Raw genomic sequence first — 18,115 nt, 5'->3', positions numbered from 1 at the left:
AGTCTTCCCTGATTGGCCAGGGCGTCAGTTCAAAGATTTCCTGGTTCCTGGTTGCAAGGCTTGTCTTAGAGTGACTGTGCTCCAGAAGCCCTCACTTCTCTCAGCAGAGATTTGCCTCTTGGATTCCCCCCCTCCTCTGCTGTCTCCAGTCTTCCCCCCAATTCAAAAAAACAAAGAGACATCTGCTGCAATAGGCACCCCTATCTGCTCTGAGCTTCCCCAATCAAGTGCAGAACACTTTCTGTTTCAGTTGGAGGGAGGGAGATAGAGGAGAGTTCAAATCGATCTGAATTCAGCAGGATCCACAACGGAAAAAATAAAGTCCGTGCAGAATCAGCCCTGGTCTAATCCATCAGGGCTCTTCTCGTGTTCTTCTGAAGGCCTTGGCCTCTTTGCCCTGTGGTTAGCAACAGGCATTTCTCACAGCCTTCTGAGGATATTTTTGCCGTCCTTAGAGCTGGGAGTTTGTTCTTTGCCTGCAGCTGAAAGCTGAGATCCTCAGGAGGCCACAGAGGTTCTGCAGAATCCCCGGAGATGAATGGCACTGACCTTTCCGCACCCGGGAAGAACCGGGCAGGATTCTTTGCCGCCAGCCTTTTTCTCCTTCAGGCTTTCGCCTTCCTGCGGGCCTTCAGATCTCTCCAGTCACACACGAGACCTTGCAAAATGCCACCTCCTAAGGGTGTTGCTGATCTTCTTTAGCGCTTCCCGCTGCTCGCTCCTTTCTCTCCTCCCCCCTCCCCGCCCGCACTCCCTCTGGCAGCGCCTTCATTTTTTACACAGGCTTCAGCATTCTGCTGCTTTCCAACTGTGTCAGGTTTTTTTCTAGTTTTCTTCCTGCTGGCTGCTTCTCATGCGGGTTTTTTTTTTTGAAGGACACACTCCCAAGACAGAAAAAGGCCCCTCCTGAAATTTTAACTTCACCAGAGTCTCAAAGAGATTTGCATGCTTTGCTTCTTGAAAGAGTAGCCAGAATGTCAAGATATTCTTAAATTTGCCTGCCGGGAAGCACCATCGGAGAGGTGCTTCATGGCCTCAGGTCCTGCAGGGAGTGGTCACCTCTGTATCGAGGCCCCCACCAAAGGGGGGGGCCCTTCTCCCAACCCTCTGCAGTGGTGGCCAAACTGTGGCTCTCCAGATGTCCGTGGACTACAATTCCCATGAGCCCCTGCCAGCATGCGGTGGCAGGGGTTCATGGGAATTGTAGTCCATGAACTTCTGGACAGCCACAGTGAAATTTCCGCTGCTTTGAAGAAGAGTTGGCTTTTATACCCCGCTTTTCTGTACCCAAAGGACTCTCAAAGCAGCTTACAATCGTCTCCCCTTTCCTCTTTCCACAACAGACACCCTGTGAGGCAGTTGAGGCTGAGAGAGCCCTGATATTACTGAAGAAGATGAATTGGTTCTTCTATGCCGGTTTTCTCTACCCGAAGAAGTCTCAAAGCAGCTTACAATCGCCTCCCCTTTCCTCTCCACACAACAGACATCCTGTAAGAGAGGTGGGGCTGAGAGTGCTCTGAGTGAACTGTTCTGTGAGAACAGAACTATCAGGACTGTGACTAGCCCAAGGTCACCCAGCCGGCTGCATTCGGAGGCATGGGCAATCAAACCTGGCTCACGGGATCAGAAGCCGCCGCTGTTCACCACGACACCAAGCTTGCAGATGTATCTCCTTTTGGGAAACCCTTCCAGGACTGTCAAGAAACCCCTGGATTTCACAAAGCCCTGGTTGAGAAAGCCTGTTGTCGAGATAGAAAGAGGTTGTGAAGCGGTCAGCAGAGTTTCCACTCTGTCCATCTTAACAAATGGGTCCCACGGTGAGGCTGAAACCCAAGGCTTGTGAAGGCCAGATGCTTGCCTCCCAAAAAAAGCCTGGGTGCATTTTGGCTTGCAACCCGCTGCCATCTGTGACTCATACTTTGAGAGAGTTAAGGGAGAGTTAAGGGAGTAGTGGCCTCCGGGAAGGATCCGCCCGGCTGCCTGCCCCCTACTGTCTACCGCCCCGGATGTCACTTTCTGACCTCTCCTCCAGTGCCTCTCGCCCTGGCTTGTGATTGACGGGCTTAGCCACCGCTTAAATTGCCTTTTACGCTATCACCGCAGAGAGGGGTGTGCTGTCTCTCTCTCTCTCCCCCTTTCCCTCCCCCCCTCCTCTCTCTCTCTTCTCTCTCTCTCTCTCTCTCTCTCGTTAAGGCTGGCTGCCTCTTCTTAGCCAGCCCGGCTCATCATTTACATAATTAGACCTTTCCGTTCTGTTCCATCAATATTACAAGGTGACATCTCACCCAATCCGCTCTGGGTGAAAGAGAATCCCTTCACTCGGCGCGTTCCACCTCTGTAATTGGAAGGAATGCTGAGAACTCCCCGCTCCCCTCCTCCCGAGGAGAAAGCATCGCTTAGAGATGCAAGTTACGCCAACAGGAAGGCAGTGCAGTTTCATCGCATCTGCCAGCCCCAGGATTAAATGTGCCTTGAAGGTGCAGAGGTGAGAGATTGCCAGGGGGAAAAAACACGAAAAAAAACACAAGCCGGCATTTGTGTCTTAGTGAGTTGTCGGCGGAGCAGCTTGGTGTGCAGCCGGTCCGAGTAGGCAGTAGTCACTTGGATGGGCCAAGGTCCTGGTTCTGTGTAAGGCAGCCTCACCTGTGATTTAGGGGAGGGGCTGTGGCTCTCGGGAAGGGCCTCTGCTTGGCACACAGAAGGTCCCAAGTTCAGTCCCTGCTACCTCCGGTTATAAGAGAGCAGGTAGCAGGTGATAAGAAAGAGGGGAGGATGAGCCGGACAGACTGTGGGGAAATCGAGAACGTTGGCCTTGAGAGTCCGGTGTCCCTTTGCGGAGTCCCCTTCTTCTTCCGGTGGCAGAGAGGGCCACAAGAGGAGGTCTGTGTTACCGCCAGCATAGCACAGGAAAAAACGCAATAAAGAATGTTTTTTTTCATGGGCTGTTGCCCATAAAGGTCTTTTTTTTTTGGGGGGGGGGTTCTTATTGACTTTTCTTCCCAGTTGAAGGGGGGCTTGAAGGGGGGGGACACTTGGTTTCTCTCCTCCCCTCTTGGGGCCATTTGTACTCTAGGAACTGATGTCATAATGCAGGGGTAGTCAAACTGCGGCCCTCCAGATGTCCATGGATGTCCATGGACTACAATTCCCAGGAGCCCCTGCCAGCATTCGCTGGCAGGGGCTCCTGGGAATTGTAGTCCATGGACATCTGGAGGGCCGCAGTTTGACTACCCCTGGCCCTTGATGAGGTCTGCTCTAGAAGGGTCTCGTGGGGGGAATAGCTTGTTTGTAGGATGGATTGAACATCCGCTGGTCCCCTAGCCCCGTCAGTCTAACCCTCCCTTCCGATTTGTACCTTTGGCTACTGCTGGTTAACTCCTTAGCAGATTTCTCACTGACCTCCCCAAATAGTAATTGGGAACCAGCATCCAGTCAGGTGCACAAAAGAGATTTGGACACACACGCACACACACACACTCTCACACACACGAGCGCACACGCACACCGCAATCCCATCTGAAATTTGAATGCTTCGCAAGGCCGCTATTTCCATTTCAAAAGCTGTTAGCTCAAGTGCGTCTCAAGTGGAAATTCACTTTCCGCGTTCCCCTCCCCATCTTTGCTCTGAATGGGAGCTTTAGAAATCTCATTTCCGCTCCCTGATAACATTGCGCTGAAAAAAGGACGCCAGGGTGTCTTTCCCCCTTTATTTCGTTCCGTAAACGAGCAGCCGGGAAAGGATGCAGGGTTGGAATATTTCTAATTTTTCTTCCTTTTCTGCTTCTTTCCCCTCCGACACGCCGTGCGGAACGACGGCTGCCTGAAGATTCTTTCCGGACTCGTGTTTCTGTCTCTCGCTTATCTCTATGGCTTAATCTTCATGTTTCTTTCTGCTTGCTTATTTCTTCGGTGCAATTGTGGCACAATGGTTAGAGCAGAGATTCCCACCGGGGGTCCGGGGGCCAGCTCTGGAGGGGGTCCGTGGCCTTTCCCCTCCTGGCTTAATGGAGGGCTCAGTGGGTAGGCTGTGGGTGTAAAAATCAAAGGGGGAAGTTGGTTGTGACCTGGTGGTGGGGGGGTCCGGGCTGTCTTAGCTCCTGCCCGTCTTTCTGGCCTACATGAGGCGGAACTGCCATAGTGGTAGTATAGGTGGGGGGGGGATGGAGCAAAAGGAGAGCAAAGGATGCAGGGGGTGATGTCACTTCCAGAGGCGTGGCAGGGAGGTGTGGCCAGCTGACGTCACCGGGGGTCTTCGAAGCCTGGGCATCTATTTCAGGGGCTCCTCCCTGCTCAGAAGGTTGAAAAAGGCTGTGTTGAGGTACCGCTTGAGATCTGGGCGACTCGGGTGGAAATGAAGCAGACCGGGTGGTCTTCGGCCGGTCCCTTGCTCTTAGCAGGCCGTGCCTTGCAGGGTCGTGGTGAATTTGAAGGGGAAGCCCTGTAGGCGCCTCTCCTGCCAGATATACGAGTTGTATATTCGATACGGGGCTTGTTGTTCATTACTTAATTAGGTGAATTGCTTGAAAGTTATGTGGGTCGGTGCGGGGGGGGGGAAATACACAGTGTTGCCACATCACTGATCCAGTGAGGATTGGGCCCTTGGTGGTAATGTTCAGAGGGCTGAATTGCCATGGGTTAGTACCCAGGGAGGGTTTACTCTGCCACACCGTCTACAGAATTCCACCCCCCCCCCCCAAGAAAAACGACTGAGCGTTTCTTTTTAATTACTCTCAGAGTGTAAGTTCCCGTAATGATTATTTCAAGTACCTGGGAGGATCCTGTTAGGCACACTTGAAGCATTCAGTTTGCACCACGGTTATGTGTCGACGATCGGGGACGTCCACGTTCGCAGCACCGCTCGGGACACCCGTGGGCCTCTTGAGCCGGTTTACCGGCCTGGTAACCGCCTACGTCCATGTAGGATGGAGAGTAGTGCACTGCTTGTTTCCACGCTCTGTAGGCGCCCTATCTGCCAATTGTTCAAAGAGACAGTACGGTTTATGGAGAAACAGACCATTTTGGTGGGCAGGATGTGGGGGGATCTGCTTTCCCTGTTAAGGTGTTTGCATGAGTCCGTACGATAGCTGTGTTAATTGGCCAGGATGTAGAACAGTTGCAGCCTGCATGTTCTTCTACATCAGGGGTAGTCAAACTGCGGCTCTCCAGATGTCCATGGACTACAATTCCCAGGAGCCCCTGCCAGCGAACCAACTCTTCTTCTTTTATTTGGGTTTGAATATAGGAACCACCTTGGCCGGTGTTGCTTCGTTTTTTAACTTGGATATATCCTATCTAAAGAGCCTTTCCAGAATCCGGAACGTGATAGGGGCAAATATTCTCCCCTTGGGCTACTTGCAAGAGCACTTTCTGGTCATCGTCAGTGGTGGCGCCAAAGAGCAGCAATAGCCAGACAGGGGTAGTCAAACTGCAGCCCTCCAGATGTCCATGGACTACAATTCCCAGGAGCCCCCTGCCAGCATTTGCTGGCAGGGGGCTCCTGGGAATTGTAGTCCATGGACATCTGGAGGGCCGCAGTTTGACTACCCCTGTTCTACATCCTCATGGACATCATAATGTCCCCCCTGCCGTACATGATGCAGAAACAAACATTTAAGAATTGCTTTCGCGGTGCAAAATCAGTCGATGGGTTTGCCGCTGGTCAGCCTTGACTTAAGAGAACTTCCTGCCAACGGTACCTTTCTTCTGTTTCCAAGATGGTCCATCCCCCCCCACCCCCAGTACGGATTGAAAGCATTTTACAAAGGGGAGGAGGGGGAAACTAGGTTGATGTTCCTCCTGAGATATATAGACAAATATAAAACATATATGTTGGAGGGAGGGGCATTCAGGGGTTAACCCCTCCCCGAAAAACTAAGTTGTGATGCCTGCATGTGTTCAGATGGTCACGTTAAGTATGGGGTGCAAAGTTGAGAGATTGGGAGGGAAAAGAGATCACTTGGCAGGAAGAATAAAAGAAAAGGCACAGGATGGTGGTATTGGGAAGAATGCTCCCCCCCCCCGTTTAATTCCTGGTTTTTGTCCAGTTCCTTGCTTTTTTTGCTGCTGCGGAATCTTTGGTGCTTCCCGTGCTTGTCCTGCAGTTTTTATCTATGGCGTAGGCAGAAATAATGCTGGTTTATTGATGTACAGAAAACACGAGGGATGGCTCACGCTTTGCAGGGAATGGCTGATGACAGGGAACAGCGGGTGCCAGCATGGTCTGGTGGCCAAGAGGATTGGAGTAGGGGACCCGGGTTCGAAACCCGGTTGTGCCCCGAAAGCTCAAGCCAGTCACACAGTCTTAGCCTACCCTCCCTCACAGGATAAAATGGAGGAGAGGAAGGTGGTGGCAGCTGGAGCATCCCAAGGCTTCCCTGGAGCCTTGGTTGTGTCTATGCAACTCCTTCCCCAAGGATGCTTCTGTGAGCCTCTTACATCTCCCACTCGAAAAACTAATAACGCAAAACTGTTTAGTAAGGCCTTGGCGGAGGGTGTTATTGCTTGAGAGTCTTCCGATTTTTCCCGACCGTCTGTTTCATGCCGCTTTCTAGGCGGGTCGGCTTTTCAACGGCCTATTTTGTACCCTGTTTTTAATAGGCCGTAAGCCACTTCGGGCTTTTCTTTGCACTCTTAAAAAAATACTAGGAAGGAGGATACAAACCTAAGGATGCAAGAAATGGAACCGTCGGCTTTGCTAACGTGAACCGAGTGTTGTAGTAAAAAACAGGCTTCGTGGAGAGCCTCACGGCCTTTGCTGCAGCGGGAGAGGAAGAGAGGGGCGCTCTCGAGGGGAGGATGAGCCGGACGGACCGTGTGAATACGGCACTAGAGCTCTCTCTGCTGGGCCCGGGGCCCCTTTCCCCATGTTCTTTGCCCTCCTCCTGCAACCGCAGTGCTTCTCCCGCTCTCAGTGTGTGAAGTTCCAGTGCGTCCAGCGTTCGTGGGTGATGTGTCATCTCCGCATGAGAGGACGCCAGGCATGGCAGCAGATGCGCGCACCTCCCCACCCCCTTCACTCCAAGGAAGCTGCCAGCCTCAGAGGTGTGAGGAGAGGAAGTCAGACCTGCAAAAGCTGAAGCGCGCCGAGCCAGCCGGCTCCTTCAGAGGCTAAAAATAGATGCCTCAGCCTCCCCCTTTGGCCTTTCCTGTGGGTGGCGGCAGCTGGCGAAGAGGCAGAAGCAGCTCCAAGGGGGGCTGCAGCCCTGTGGACCTTTGGGGGTCATCGTAGCGGGAGATCCAGATGCTCCCATGTCAGATTTGGGGGTGAAATAGGGCTCTGTGTGTGTGTGTGTGTGTGTATAAGAGAGAGATTCTGGGCGATTAGGAACAATGGAGAGCAAGCGTAGTATAATGGTTACGAGCAGCGGTTTCTACATGGACATCTGGAGGACCACAGGTTGACTACCCCTGCTCTAGCTAACCTCTGTCTTCTTGCTCTCTCGTTTTCGGTGGTTCTCTACCGCCGCCGTTAACGGCTTTACCAAAGTGCCGCTTCCTTGCTTGTCACGTTACAAATCACATAATTATATGAGTAATCCTAAAACGCGGAGGTACGGTTACTGTTAACCAGGAATAAACACCAATCATGGGGCGAGGGCGCAATTAAAGGCAAAGCGGTATTTGGAATATAATGAAGTCATTGTTTGCTTCCCATCTGGCAGACACGTTTCTGTTCTGTTGCACCGGGGGCTGGTTTCAGGGGTGGCACTTCCCGCGTCAAAAGGAGGGGAGGCACCAATTGCCTTCCGTAAAAATGTGTCGTTGCATTATGGCTTTTGACTGTGCGAGCCGACTGGGCAGCTCTGGGGATGTGGCCTCGCAGGGAAATAGACTTTTATTTCTTTGCTTCGTTTAAACGCTGCTTTGTGCCTCAATAGAAGGGACACCAAATCATCTTACGTTGATCTCCACTCTTCTGTTTTATATGCGTAACAAGAGATAGGTGGGTTGCCAGCTCTGGGTTGGGAAATTTCTGGGGACCTTGGGGGTGGAGCTGGGTGGGGGTGGGATTTGGGGCAGGGCAGGGCCTCAGTGGTGTATGGACTCCTCCCTCCAAAGCAGCCACTTTCTTTAGCCTAGAGATGAGCTCTAATTCCAGGTCCCACCTGGAGGCTGGCATCCCTAATCCCCCCTCCAAGGTAGCCACTTTCTCCAGGGGAACTGATCTCTTTAGCCTGGAGATGAGCTGTAATTCCAGGTCCCACCTGGAGGCTGGCATCCCTAGTCCCCCCTCCAAGGTAGCCACTTTCTCCAGGGGTACTGATCTCTTTAGCCTGGAGATGCAATCTCCAGATGCCTGGGCTCAGTTCCCCACAGAGAACATGGCTTCTTTAGAGGGTGGTCTCCTGAGGCCCCTCCCTTCCCCAAAGTCCATAAGCTCCACCACCCCAAATTTCCAGCTTTCCCAATCGAGAGCTATTGACCCAAGAATCCAGTCTGAAAAAAGTTTTGACTGAGGTGGGCAGGAGTCCACCCGACCCGACGAAGACCACTGAGGAGACGGAGGGGGTCACCTGCTGCCCACCTCAAAAAACACCTGAATAGTTGACTGGCTTTAGCTTCTCTCCTGCCCCCAATTTGCTTAGCCTTGAAGGTGCAGCTGGACTCTGGCTCTTTCCTGCTCCTCCCGACAGGCTCACACAGCCCCCCCATCTGGATCGTCCAGAGAGACGGAGGCACCAAAAACGACGGGGAGGGGATTTCCTGGCCGGTGGTTGGGGAGGCGGAATGTCAGTTGGCACCACCAATCCACGGCCGCCTCGCGCCCTCCTCCCAGGCCGCCAACGTGGCCGTGGGCCTCTCCGTGCTTCGGGGTCGCTCGCGTGACGTACCGAGGGAGCTCCAGCGGTTTAGGGTGAGGGGCCCTCTCCAGAAGGCGGGCAGAAGGGCCCTTGGGGCAGAAACCGTAATGGGGCCGAAGGGCCTTGGCCGCCGCATCAGCGCTCCTGGAATGTTGAGGGCCACAGTTTTCCAACGGTGCCCTTGAGAATGTGGGGGTTGGGAGGCGAGACGGCAGGAGGCTGGGCCTGGCACCCAACCGGACCGCCGGTCCCTATCGCTGAGTCCCGGTGGGTCCAAGGGGGGGAGTTTAAGGATTAGGGACGGGAGATGTCGCTGAAGAACGGTCTGGCTGCGTGTGAACCACATCTGGCTGACGTGGCAGCTCCGACCCCTTCTAGCCATGCCCTCCGTTCAGGTTTGTGGCCCATCTGTTTCTTCAGATTTTCACGCCCTGCCTTCCCCGTATGTGGGGGGACGGGACTCCAAGTGGGGTGACCGCTTCATTCTCCCGCTTCTCCCCTTGAGCCGAAAACAAGAACCCCCACGAGGGAAGCGTATCTAAAAGAACGGTGGCCCCAAAGCGGCCATGTTAGTGACAGAGAGGGGATTCGAACCCACGGCTCCCAGGGCGTAGTCCAGCACTCTGACCGTTGGGTTGTGCCTTCCGCGTATCCCTGAGTTTTCTGTTTCTTTTGGAAGAGATTGGCAGAAAACATACCTGGTGCCCCTTCGCAGTGGGACTTCTGTGGGTCCCGTAAGGCATTTTTACATTGGAGGGTGCTTGGCGAGTCATTTTTTTAAAGTTAGCCCAATTAGGGGGGTTTATTTGCTGCCTGGTTGTACAATATTTCGGCTGTTCCCCCCCTCCCCCCTCAAGTGGCTGAGTACAAAATTGTATTCAGTTTGAAAGGATACTTGCGCTTTTAAGAGAGGCAGGTCTGTATCTCTCGTGTGTGTGTGTTTGTAAATATATTGTCTACTCTTAGGGTGGCCAAACTGTGGCTCTCCAGATCTCCACGGACTACAATTACCATGAGCCCCTGCTGGCATCACATTGGCAGGGGCTCATGGTAATAGCAGTCCGTGGACGTCTGGAGAGGCACAGTTTGGCCACCTCTGGTTTACTGCAACCAGAGATTCCAGGGCAGGACCTGCAAGCCAAGCTCTCCACTAAGCCGCAGCCCTCCCTGAAAGGGAAGAGACAAGGACCCCCTCTCATCTCTGCCTTGGTCTCCCCCTTTCCTCCCCTTCCTCTCTTTGCAGGATCGAGGGATCACCGGGAAACTGGAACCGGTGTCTCCCGTCAGCCCTGCCCACCCTGACTCTGAGCTGGATCTCTTGCCGTCCCGGCTGTCCAAGGAGGAGCTGATCCAAAACATGGACCGGGTGGATCGTGAAATCACCATGGTTGAGCAGCAGATATCCAAGCTGAAAAAGAAACAGGTAAATGATTCCTGGTGGCCTCCTTTGAGCAGTTCGGGCTGCAGCCGCACCTTGAACCAGGTTCGGTTCCAACATGGGACTTTCTGCTTGGGATGGGACATTGGCCTCGCAGGGCAGGCCCGCCTAGTGGTTGTGAATACAGTGGTAGCCCTCCCCCCCAAAATTGGTTTATTGGGTTAATTCTGGGAAGGGAACAGATGCCTGATAGTTCACAAGAGTCCGAGGGTGGTTCACTCCTGCTCCTGCTGCCCCCGGAAGCAGAGCGAGTTTAATTAATTCCAGGCACCTGGTTTCTGTTGCTGTCCATCACTCAGGCATTCAAGGGCCTTAGGCTGTGAAAAGAGGGGAGGTTTGAGGATCAGCTGCAGCACCAGGCGCAGCAGAGCGGCTGCAACATCTGGAACGGCATGGGGTGGGGGGGGTGGCAGTAACACAGAGATGATCTCTAATCCAGAGAACTGGGTGTAATTCCCCATTCCTCCTCCACATGCAGCCAGCTAGGCTAGTCACGGTCCTGTTGGAGCTTCTCACAAAGCAGTTCTCTCAGAGCTCTCTCAGCCCCACCTACCGCCCAGGGTGTCTGTTGAAGGGAGATGGAGGATAAGGCGATTGGAAGCAGTAAAAAGCATGGTACAACTCCCCCCCCCCCCCCCCAAGCTCTTCTTCTTTCTTATACTGCTGGGGAGAAAAGAAGAAGACACAGCAGCCAAGCGTATTCAGGGACATCCAGTTCTGCCCTGATTTCCTGTCATTGGTCGCATTCCCCGTCCTTCTGAGCGCAGTTCAGTAGGCCCATGTGCGGGCAGGGCTCTTTTGATGAAGGAACAGTTTGCAGGCACCCGGTTTTGGTTTGGAATGGTGGAGCATTAGAAAAAGCAACTTAAACCCACCCCACCTCTTTTCCAGCCCAGGGCTGCCTCCTCATCTTGAAATGGCTGCAGGGACACACTGATTTGCCCCACTGGTAGGCACCGTGTTGCTTTTTCCTGATGGGGTACTTTCTGGTCTGGAACATGGTAGTGGGTGGGGACCCTAAACACCCTGCGTGTACAGAGGTTTCAATCCAATTGGGAGCCCTGCGCGTCCTGGGAATTAGTCCCTTGCCCGGTATGCTGGGTGCCCATCCGTTGACAGTCCCAATGTGTGCCAGTGGGCTTTGTACGGACCGAATCGGCCCCTCGAAGCCCAGCGCTCCCTGTCTCCTCCCTTGGCCGATGCTTTCCCTGCACAGCCTGATGCAGCGGACGGGTTGATTGTGAGAGGAAAGGTACCAAGTGCCTCGAGGAGCTCGTGTCCAAGAACAGTCCGGTCCTCTCTGGTTCCCTGGGCTCCGAGCGATCAATAAACCCAAAACAAACCTTGGCCTTTTTGCCGCTGCAGCATGGAAGAGACGTGGTGTTCGGGAGCCTCGTCGCCAGCCCGCGCTCGCTGCCTCCCTTTCTTTGGGAACCCTCCAAGAAATAATGAAACACATTTGTAGGCCGAGTCCGCTGAGGCAGAGCCGGCCTTGGGACTTCCAAAGATGGCAAGGAAAGAGCAAAACGGCGAAGAGGGGCCAGAATCTGCCACAGGCCACGATGTGGGGGTTGGGGGGGAGGGAGAGGAGCTGCTCCTTGCTCTGGGATCTTGCTCCGTGCTCTGCCGGGTGGGGCGGGGGCAGTCCGTCTGGCCTCGGTTTTGCCCCTTTCCCCACCCCTCCGGTTCCGCCGCGTCTCCCTCTGGGCAGTGTCACAAGGGTCCCGTGGGGGTCCCAGGCTACCCCACAGACGCGATTCCGTGTCGTCCGAGGTTTCTTCACTGCCTTTTAGAAGAAGAGCTGGATTTTTCGACCCTGCTCTTTAGTACCCGAAGGAGTACTCAATGCGGCTTACAATTGCCTGCCCTCCTCTCCCCACAACTCGTGCCCAGTGAGAGGTGGGTGGGGGGTGACGGAGCTCTGAGAGAACTGGGACTGGCCCCAGGTCACCCAGCTGGCTGCATGTGGAGGAGGGACGGGGAATCAAACCCTGTTCTCCAGGTTAGAGTTTGCTGCTGTTAACACCTCCACCATATGCTGGCTTGCAGAGAAGGAGAACTGTTTTTTTATCCCCTGTTTTCCACTAGCCAAAGGAGTTTCAGAGCAGCTTACAAACACCTTTCCCTTTCCCAGGCACTCTGTGGGGTAAGTGGAGCTGAGAGAGCTCTAAGAGAACTGCTTTGCCAGAACAGCTCTGTGAGATCTGTGACTAGCCCAAGGTCACCCAGCTGGCTTCCTCTGGAGGAGGAGTATGTCTTCTAATGCCTGCCATGGGATCGGCCAGCTGAAGCCTGGTCGCTTGAGATCTTGTAAGCTAAGCAAGGTTGGGGCTAGTTAGGATCCGCCAAGGGTCACGACACAAAGGCGGGTGACAGCAAATCCGCCTCTGCATACCTTCTGCTCTGTCCCGAATGGCCCAGGGGTGCTCACTCTGGTCAGGTCTCGGAAGCTAAGCAGGGTCGGCCCTGGTTAGCATTTGGATGGGAGACCAGCTAAGCAGCCCAGGGTGGCAGCGGAGAGTCAGCCAAGGGGGGCAGACCTCCTTGGACGTCTCTTGAGAAAGGTCTCCAGAAATTGCCTAATGGCGTCCCCCTGTCCGAAGAAACCAAAAAAACGCTCCAAGAGCCAGTTATTTGAAGGGGCCCCCTGCAGGTGGAGGCTTCTGGAGAGGGTGGACTCGCACGTGGGGCTTTTGCTAGGGAGCGGAAGAAGCCGTCTTCGCTAACTGCCAAGCCTCATTCTGGTTTCTAAAGGTCGTCGGGCTCCTCGGCTTTGGTTTCTGCTGTCATTGGAGGCATTTAAAACAAGGCCACGATGAACTATGGCTTTTGGGGGGTGGGGTTTGAGGTTCGTGTTTGCTGCAAATCCCAGCCGGGGCTGTAGGCTGGCCAGATGCGCCGACAACGTCAGGAGTTGTCACTTTCTGAGGGAGACGGTTCCGTAGTTGGCGCTTGGGGAGAAATGAGCCGGCAAACAGGTTTGGGGAGCGAAATGGGGCTGTGGGTTTCATTGCCCCCAAAGGCTAGGAAGCTCCTAGATCAGGGGTAGCCAGATTACGACACTCCAGATGCCCATGGACTACAGTGACCATGAGCCCCTGGGGCTCATGGTCACTGTAGTCTGTTGACATCTGGAGCGCCATCGTTCACTTCTGCTGGTCTACCGACCTCGTCTCTTTCTCCACAATGGAAACTGTAGACGATCGATCAACTTGCAGACCCCCGCATCTTCCTTCCGCGCCCCCTTCTCGGGAAGGGCGTGTCACCACTTCCGGGGTCCCCCGAAGCCTGAAAAATATTTCAGAGGTTCCTCCATGGCCAAAAGGTTAAACAAAGCTGATTTAGGCTTTCCCGTTGGCAGGCTTCTTGACTGCTAAGACATCAGGGCAGCGGTACCAGTTTTGGTGGCTTGTGTACTGCTGAGATCCTGTAAGTCTCGGTGGGGGGGGGGGACGGAAACCGGGGGCCTGCAGCCGTTTGCTCAAGTAGCGTGAAGGTTTGACGCGGAGTCCTGCATTCGCTGAGGCTTCTCCCTTTCTGGTTTTTTGAACGCAGCAACAGCTGGAGGAGGAAGCCGCCAAGCCCCTGGAGCCGGAGAAACCCCTCTCTCCGCCCCCCATCGAGTCGAAGCACCGCAGCTTGGTCCAGATCATCTATGACGAGAACCGGGTGAGTCCGCATTGCCCTTGAGTGGCCCGTACCACTGTGCGTCTCTCCTGGTTGGGCGAGTGGGGAGGTTGATAGAGCACAAGAGAGACTCATGTTCACTGTAGGGTCGACTAAGACCCCCAGATCCTTTCTCCCCTGGTTCTAGGACTCCATCCTTGATGGGTGGTTCTCACCGCTGGTGCTAGGGAGGCGGGCCTTAAATTTACTTCCTCTTCCTGTCTCCCTGGTAGAACCGCCCTCATCTTCAGTTTTTCTCCTGCCTGCAGGGAGTGCGGTTGTGTGAGCATTAGCTCTTCACCTTTTTTTTTTTTTTATAGAAGCTAGATTAAGACTGTTAGTTGGAATTTCTATACTAAAATCCTTCTACTTCTTCTTTCCTCTGTATCTTTCCCTCCTAGTTCATTTTCACATGTATTAGAAGAATCATAGAGTTGGAAGGGACCTCACGGTCATCTAGTCCCACGCCCTGCACTCTGCAGGACTTCTTCCGAGACAAGTCTCACCCATCCTATAGTGATACATTTGATTTTTCCTATCTAAATGCAGACCTTTACATTTTTCGCTATTAAAATTCATTTTCTTCAATTTAGCCCGGCTTTCTAGCCTGTCAGGATCATCCTGTATCCTGATTCTGCCTTCTGCTGTTTGCTACCCCTCCCAGTTTAGTATCATCTGCATATTTAATAAGCACCCCTTCTGTTCCTTCATCCAAATCATTCACGAGAACTGAATGATTTGGATGAGGTCATGTCTCTCAAAGAGGGTTGTGAATGCCTTCCCTTCCTCCTGAGGTAGGTGGGGCTGAGAGAACTCCGAGAGAACTGGGACTGGCCCAAGGTCTCCCAGCAGGCCTCATGTCTCTCAAAAGTGGCTTGCAATCGGCTTCCCTTCTTCTCCCCACAACAGACACCCTGTGGGGCCGGTGTGTCTGAGAGACCTCTGAGAGAACTGTGCGTGGCCTAAGGTCCCCCAGCAGGCCTCATGTGTCTCAAAGCAGCTTACAATCACCTACCCTTCCTCTCCCCACAACGAACACCCTGGTTCGGCCAAGAGAGCTCTGAGAGAACCGTTCTGCCCGAAGAGCTCTAATAGATCTGTGACTGGCCCAATTTCACCCAGCTGGCTGCACGTGGAAGAGAGGGGAACCAAACCCTGCTCTCCAGATCAGATGCCTCTGAGGACCTGAAGTGAGAGGTGTGGGTTCCACAACTATTCTACCTTCTCTTCCTGCCAGCACCAGCTAATTTTTGCTCTCTTTCCCTCCTCCCATCCGCTCACCCGCATCAAATTCTATCACTGCGGATTGCAAAATTGACGGGGGGAGACGACGTCTCTTTGGAGACTGGCTGTTTTTCCATCTGTCCCCAGCGACTGCCGCGCTTCTCAGATCTGAGCCGAGCGGGCGGCTTCCTTTTTCGAGAGCTGACCTCATCGTTTCCCTCCTCCCCCCCCCTCCCAGTCTCTCTGTTGGCGGAGTGGGAGAGTTCACGCGAGGACAGCTGTTGCAGCTTCTCCCTCCCTGAGCCTCGGCTCGATCGAGAAAAGACGAGACTCTTGAAAGAAGTGGTTGAGGTGTGCAGTTGTAAGGCTCCCATCCATCAAGCCCCCCTCCCTTTTGGTCTCCGGTGGAGGAGGAATGGAGGGAGGGGGGGGAGCCAGCGGTAGAGAAGCTGCCGGCGTCCCTTTGGTGCAGGACTGTCTGGTGCTTTGGGGGGAAAATACCCGCCGTGATGCTCTCAGCCGGAGGAGGGGAGGCAGCGATGTCTCTGGCTCTGGGGACCGTGTCTGCAGAAATCAATAAGATTAAATTTTAATTTGCTTTCTGTCTCAGCATTTGTATCTCCGAAAGGGCATCGCCGGCTGTCTATAAATACACATGTGGCCTTCTGCTGAAAAATTGAAACTCTATGCGGTTCTTCCCCGGCCCCTTGTAGGTCTCAAGTGTGCTTTAAAAAAAATATATATATATATAGTTGCTGCAGTGTACATTTTAAATCCATTTTGGAGATAAAAACAGGGCTTTCGGAAGAGGACGGAAGGGGCAGATCGGAAGTCTGGCTTTTGCCCAGACAACGGTCAGCGTAGGAGGAACAGATCGGTCAAGGAGTGGATCGGTGCCCAAGACTGCAATAATCTCATATTACCCTCGGCACAAGAAGCATCACCTGCAGCACAAATCTTACAGACACGCATCAGTCTGCATGCTGACCCCTTGCTGTGCCGCCACCACACCCAGCCTTTCTCAATTTGTTTAACATTTAGAAGCCCCTGAAACATTCTTCAGGCTTTGGAAACCCCCTGAAGGGCGCGATTGTGCCGAATATGGTTGGGAAGCAGAGATGTGGACACGCCCACCTGGGGCCCCTCCCCTTCCCGCCCCCTCCAGGCCCAACAGTGGCCATTTTGGGGGGCTGGGTGGGTCAACCTGACCATATATAGTCACATCACCAGATAAATGAAACCATTTTTAAATAAATTAATTATATATAAAAACTCCCACCCATTCAGGAAACCCCAGGGGTTTCGCAAAACCCTGATTGAGAAGGTCTGCCTCAATCTGTATTAACAACTACTTACTGGTCCTATGTGTTGTTTTCATAACTCCCGATTTTATGGTTTTAATTCAGGGTCAGTGAGTTGTATATTGTGAACTGCCCCAAGTCTGCTCGCTTGGAGGGACGGTCTACTAATTGAACAAACTAATAAAAGCGCCCCGAGCCATATAGAAGGGAGGTATACAAATCTAATTTTAAAAAATAAATAAATGAGGTAGGTGGGGTTGAGAGAGCCCTTAGAGAACTGTGAGTGGCCCAAGGAGAGCTTTGAGAGAACTGTGACATGGGCGGAGGGCACTTTCTTAACGACCGCATCCCTCCCCTGAAATAGGTGTCTCTGCAGTGTAATGGTTTCAAATTGAAGAAGGGAAAGAGAACTTAGAGAGAGATCAGTCTTTGTTTTTCTTCTCCGGATTCCTGTTGGGCTTGCCAGAATATCTTCATTCTCAGAAGCCCACTGAAAGCAAACATTTTGATATTCTGCGCACTGGAGAGGAAGAGAAACCAGCCATGCCATTGCTCTTGGCCCAGCTGCAGGGCTCAGAGCTCTCCCCCATGACCAATTTCCCAGCTTCTCAGTTAGTCATTTGCAAAACAAAGCCAGTCACATGTTGGCTACTGACTTCTAGACTGAACCGGGGAGCCGGGTTTTGCTTGGTCTGCCCCAGCTGTACCAGGGGTGATGCTGGGCTTTTTCTCTTCCTTTCTGTGTCTGGCTGCCTGGTCCCCCATCCCCACCCCGTAGGCAGAATGCGAAGGACTGTAATGGCCCTCAGACCTGTTGAATACACGTCTCTGCTAATCCAAGTTTATTCTGCCCAAACTTGTCCGCTCTGACCGGCAGCAGCTCTCAGGGACAGAAGGGACTTTCTCGGTGCCAGCTGCCGGGGCGTGTAACCAGAGATGCTGGGGATTGAACTCGGGGACTTCCGCGTGCAGAGCAGATGCTCAGCCCCTGAGCCTCCGTCACATTTTGGATGTTAGCCTGGATTTATTTATTTGTCTGCTTGCTTGCTTGCTTGCTTGCAGGCCTTGCGTCTCCCTGCCTTTTGCTTTCTGTCAGAGCAGGCAGTCTCGTCTCTGGGGGCAAAGGGTTTCCCATCAGGTGCTGCGAGCAGCTCTCCTTTTGGACAGGAGGCTGCAGGGAGAAAGAAAGGGACTCATCGCCCTCCCTGCCTCAAGCCGCACCACCTCTGTGCTGGAATGAAGCCGTCTGTTCCGAGCTGTTGCTGCTGCTTTTCCCCTCGGCCTGGACGTGAACGGCTGGGATTCCGACTTATGGTCCGCCAAGACGGCTGTGCCAGCTGGCACGTGTGCCTCGGGAGGGTCCTGCTTCCAAGGTTGCCGCTTTATTCCCTGCGTTTCCGAGTGCATCTGCCCAGTCAGAGTGCGTTGGCATGTCGGCTAAAGACCCTTGCCGCAGTTTTTCAGCCTGGCTGGAGCCCTGAGTGCTTCTCTCATTTCTAGACCTGCAGAGAAGCTTTGGCAAACCCTGGGATGCTGAGGCTGGTGGCTCAAGCTGGAGAAGGCAGACAGCCCTGCAGTGTGGGCCACCCAAGGTCACAACACTGGCATGCTTCTCTTCCATTGCACCAGGCGTGGCCCGGTGTATCCAGAGAGCATGGATGCTGCACCCCCTCATGTTTGACCTC

At 53.5% G+C, this 18,115-nt stretch overlaps 1 protein-coding gene across 10 annotated transcripts in view; it reads left to right on the top strand.

Annotated features, from left to right (window-relative positions):
• NCOR2 (nuclear receptor corepressor 2) overlaps positions 1 to 18,115 on the top strand; it is a 243,644-nt gene that overhangs the window by 91,105 nt on the left and 134,424 nt on the right. For all 10 annotated transcript variants that reach the window (XR_013226418.1, XM_077309342.1, XM_077309348.1 and 7 more), the window contains exons 5-6: positions 10,045 to 10,224; positions 13,795 to 13,908. Coding sequence is in view for 9 of the 10 variants with exons in the window: in XM_077309342.1 (XP_077165457.1) it covers positions 10,045 to 10,224; positions 13,795 to 13,908 (294 nt within the window). In the remaining variant the exon portion in view is untranslated. The remainder of the gene's footprint in view (positions 1 to 10,044; positions 10,225 to 13,794; positions 13,909 to 18,115) is intronic.

Source organism: Paroedura picta, chromosome 13 (assembly GCF_049243985.1).
Source record: "Paroedura picta isolate Pp20150507F chromosome 13, Ppicta_v3.0, whole genome shotgun sequence".
Classification (NCBI taxonomy): Eukaryota; Metazoa; Chordata; class Lepidosauria; order Squamata; family Gekkonidae; genus Paroedura; species Paroedura picta.
Note: the sequence above shows the minus strand (reverse complement) of the source record. Positions and strands in the feature narration are given on the sequence as shown.